General features: G+C 55.4%; 1 protein-coding gene across 1 annotated transcript in view; it reads right to left on the reverse strand.

Annotated features, from left to right (window-relative positions):
- Nucleotides 1-742: 742 nt before the first annotated feature.
- Nucleotides 743-4,211, reverse strand: part of LOC113208996 (coiled-coil domain-containing protein 174) — a 15,633-nt gene continuing 12,164 nt past the window's right edge. Inside the window, 4 exon segments of the mRNA XM_052263885.1 lie at nucleotides 743-1,686; nucleotides 1,688-2,100; nucleotides 2,190-2,336; nucleotides 2,634-2,852. Coding sequence (XP_052119845.1) covers nucleotides 1,045-1,686; nucleotides 1,688-2,100; nucleotides 2,190-2,336; nucleotides 2,634-2,852 — 1,421 coding nt within the window. The 3' untranslated portion in view covers nucleotides 743-1,044.

The raw sequence follows: 4,211 nt of genomic DNA on the forward strand, positions 1-4,211 counted from the left end.
ATCTCAGCTCTCGCTGAATCCCGAAGACATGATCAACAGAAAGAGAAAAAAGCTCTCAGTCGCTCACAAATCAAGTGACGACATGTCCACAAAGTATCGTTTTCGGCGCGGATAAAGGTTTTGAACCAAGTGTTCATCTTTCCACCCTGTAAGCACTTTGCAGCGACATCTAATAAAATGTATTTAGGTAGCTCGGTCTGCTGTGCGGAAGCCCATAGGGAGAGCCGCGGCGCTACTCCTCGCGGCCGCGATACTCCGCCCGGCGAGCAGGCAGACAGCAGGGCTTGGGTGCGTCAGAGGCACCCTAGCGACACGGGGCCTCGACCAGCGCCATGGCGAGGCTCCCACACATCTAGAGAGTCCTAGAGATATGAGAATGAGCATCAACGAGTCAGCTCCTCTTTTCTAGTCGTTTCTAGCCGCGGAGTATACTCAACAAATAAAGAGATTAACGTGGCTTCATGTGACGGATATTAGCCTGAGGATACACAAACATATCGCACGAAGAAAAACAGAGATCCGCTCTGCCGGATGATATATTCCCTGATATTTCAGGTAATCTAATAAGTTTCTGGAATAACTAACCACTTATTGCGACTGTAGCAGTCAAATATTGACTGGAAAAAGCGAGCGGTCTGGTAAGCCTGTGGTTTCCCTACCGTCAATATTGCCTTACGGCCTACGATAACCACATGACTTTTGACGGGAACTGTAAACATGGACTTCACCCCACTAGTCAAAATCATGGTTCATGCCAAAAATTTATTTTACGAATTTTATTGGCAAATACAGTACATATTGGGAGAGCATCACCCACCCTGTATACCTGGAAAGATTCATGGTATTAAATCTATTACATATATCACATGACGCTTTTGATCAAAAGAAAAGATGGGTTGAATGTTAAGTAGGCTGCGTTTATTACAGTGTTTTTTTTTTCTTTATTTTTTATTTTTTTAAGGCTGTAAGAAAAGCACCCCACCCCACACTTACAGGACAGTCTTCAAAAACGATGTTTAAATGAAATAAAACTGAACGTGGCTCTCAGCCGACAAAGTCAGCCCAGCCCTTGTCCGTCCTCTTCCTCTCCCTGTCCTCGGCCTGGTTCCGCAGGTAGCGGAGGCCGGCCGTGATGGAGGCGCTCAGGTCGTCCTGGCCTTGGCCCTGGCCCAGCCGCTGCGCTGCCCGCCGGCTGCGGTCGGCGGCGCCCTCGGTGGGGCCGAAGTACTCCAGGGTGGGCGGCGGGGCGATCTCAGCGCCCACCCCGCGGCCGACGGCGTCGCTGCCCCCGCGCTTCTTGTCCCGGGCCTGGGGGGGTGGCGGCGGCGGCCGCGGCGGCGAATCCGAGACCCCCGGCGGCGGCGGCTCGGTCGCGGTGAAGTCCTCCTCCTCCTCCATGGGCAGGCGCACCTCCTGCTGCTGGGCCCGCCAGTCCCGCCGAGGCCGCTTGCTCGTGAAGAACAGGCCGCCGCGGGCCGCGTCCGAGGCCTCGTCCTCCTCGCCGGGCACGGGGGGCTGCGCGTGCTGCGGGGGCGGCGCGGCGGCGGCGGGCGGCCACAGCATGGACGGCGGCGGCAGGTGCACGGGGGGCATGAAGGGCGGCGGCGGCACGCGCATCCACGCGGACATGTCCTGCGGCGCTGGAGGGGCCGGCCCCGGGGGCGGAGACTCGCGCGGGGGTCGCGGCCCCGTCCTCCTCGCCGGGCACGGGGGGCTGCGCGTGCTGCGGGGGCGGCGCGGCGGCGGCGGGCGGCCACAGCATGGACGGCGGCGGCAGGTGCACGGGGGGCATGAAGGGCGGCGGCGGCACGCGCAGCCACGCGGACATGTCCTGCGGCGCTGGAGGGGCCGGCCCCGGGGGCGGAGACTCGCGCGGGGGTCGCGGCCCGACCAGGTCGTCGTCGTCGTCCTCCTCGTCGCCCGCCTGCGCCGCTCGCTTGCTGCCGTGGTGCTTCGCGGGAGCCGGCCGCCGCTGCTCGGACCGCCGCTCCGAGGGCCCCGTCGACCGCTCGCCCCGGCGGTCCTCGTAGAACGACGGCGGCGCAAACTCCTGCTTGCGCTGCGAGCGCTGCTGGTCGTTCCACTCGCTCTGCGACAAAACTGCGAAAAGAGCACACCGACAAACCCGTTATGGAAGACGCGCAAAGCCAGGGGGCGCCTGTCCCCGTGATGACCACACTGAGGCTTACCGGGGACCCCCTCCTTGCCGACGTCCCACGGCCTGACGGAGGGCGACGGCCGCGGCCTGGGGCCCGAGGCGCGCTGGATGGAGGGCGCCGGCGCGGGCTCCTCGGGCTCAGCAGGCTCCTCCACCTTCTCGCCGGGCAGGTCCTCGTCTACGACAGAAAAACATTCACCAACGTTACACTTGCGCGTGGGAAAAGTGAGATTCTTACAAAAACGGAAGTTTGTTCCGGTTCCGGCGGAAGCACTTTTGTGCCCGAAAGTTTGAAGAATCCCGCACGCCTCAGAAATACAGTTACTTTTACTCGCTTTTACTGATTTTTTAAAAAGATTGTGGCTGTCTCTACGAAGCCCCCCCCCCCCCCAAAAAAAAGGGTGTTTTTCCGTTTTCAGTAGAAAATAAGCCAAAATGGGGGAAAAAATTACTGTAGTATTGGTAATTGACTCACCCTCGGCCAGCGGCGGCAGCCCCTCGCGGGCGCGCTTCCTGTTGTGGGCGGCCCGCAGCCGGGCCCTCATGAGCTGCGCGCGCCGGTCCCGCTGGGTCAGCGCCGCCTTCTGCTTGGACTCCGTCTCCTTGCGCAGCTTCCGCATGTCCTCCTGCTGCGTCCGGCGCACCGCCTCGTCGCGCGCGAACGCGAAGAACCCCACGCCGTGCGAGCGAGCCTCTGCGGAACAAAACGTAGCATTAGTCAGGCAACTCCGAGCACAAAGGACCCTCACCTTTACCATGGAGGGGAATAAAGACCAGAGTTATGGTGGGAAAGATCATTGAAGAAAGTAAAATTTGACAAGAAACTGAAAAATATAACACATGTGGGTGTTCCCACGCAGATGAATGATCGGGGAAAGCCACATCCCGTAATCGCATTCATGAATAATGTACCGGGGTGATTCGGGGAAGACGCAGGTGCGAGCGGGTTTGCCTACTCACTCTCTGTCCAGGCGCCATGGCCCCTTCGGTAGGCAAACCCGCCCGCACCTGCGTCTTCTCTGAATCACCCGGTACAATGCTATTAGAGAGGGGAGGGGGGATTTAGACGATTAACTCCTGATGGCCAAGCGACCTGAGTACCGCTGCTCCGCTGCCTTTGATTGGCAGAGAGCCCAAAGCGTTCACCTCTTCCTTCCATAATCAAACAAACTGAAAATACCACAATTCCTTTTCTCTGCAAAATTTCTGTTTTCCGTTTAATTTTTGCGAGAGGAAAAGGTTGGAGTCAAACTTCAAAATAGCCCTCGTAAATTTACAAAATGTGCTGTAATTTTTATTTACAAAATATGTTGTGAATTTACAACGGCCCATTTCTGCTTGTCGATCAAATCTAAGTCCAAGACGACATGAAATGCTTGTAAACATGTAAATTTACTATTTCAAATTGTAATTATACGACGCACAACATGGAACATTTTCCCGTAAACCTACGACTATTTTTCACATTGAAATTGTTAAACCCAGAAAGGTAGGATACGGGCAATTCCAGGAGAAATGGTCAAAAATGTCCGTCCGTCACGCGATTTGTGAGCATCTGTCATGTTTTGTACGAAGCAGTAGCACCTCTCAGTCGCTCACAAATCACGTCATGTACGGACACCCCTTCCTCGAATCGCCCATATCGCACCAACCCTATCACATGTAGGCTCGTTTCCGCTCGTTTCGAAGCTAATCGTAATACAAAGAAGAAAGCGTCCTCAGAAACACTGTTAAAAATTTCTTGGGATTTCCTGAAGATTCGATCTAACCTTCTACTAGAAATTCCTATAGGGGACTCCGTTCTTAGTTGCCATGTCGTAAAACAGCTCTTGAAGGTAGCGAGTTTTTGGTAGTGTATGTGTTACGAAGCTGAACTCGTCACGTGAATTCTGCGGATTCCTTTGGGAAATCCCAAAGGACTTTGGGAGTGTTTTTCACGAGTGTCCCTCCGTGAATCCCAGATTTTTTTCAATCAGTGAAGTAAAATTTTCCTTCATGGTTAGTAAAATTCCGGTTTGAATTAAGGTGTAGAGAACTCTTTAGTCTTCAGTTG

The sequence above is a fragment of the Frankliniella occidentalis genome, unplaced genomic scaffold (genome assembly GCF_000697945.3).
Source record: "Frankliniella occidentalis isolate FOCC.00 unplaced genomic scaffold, Focc_3.1 Scaffold15, whole genome shotgun sequence".
Lineage (NCBI taxonomy): Eukaryota > Metazoa > Arthropoda > Insecta > Thysanoptera > Thripidae > Frankliniella > Frankliniella occidentalis.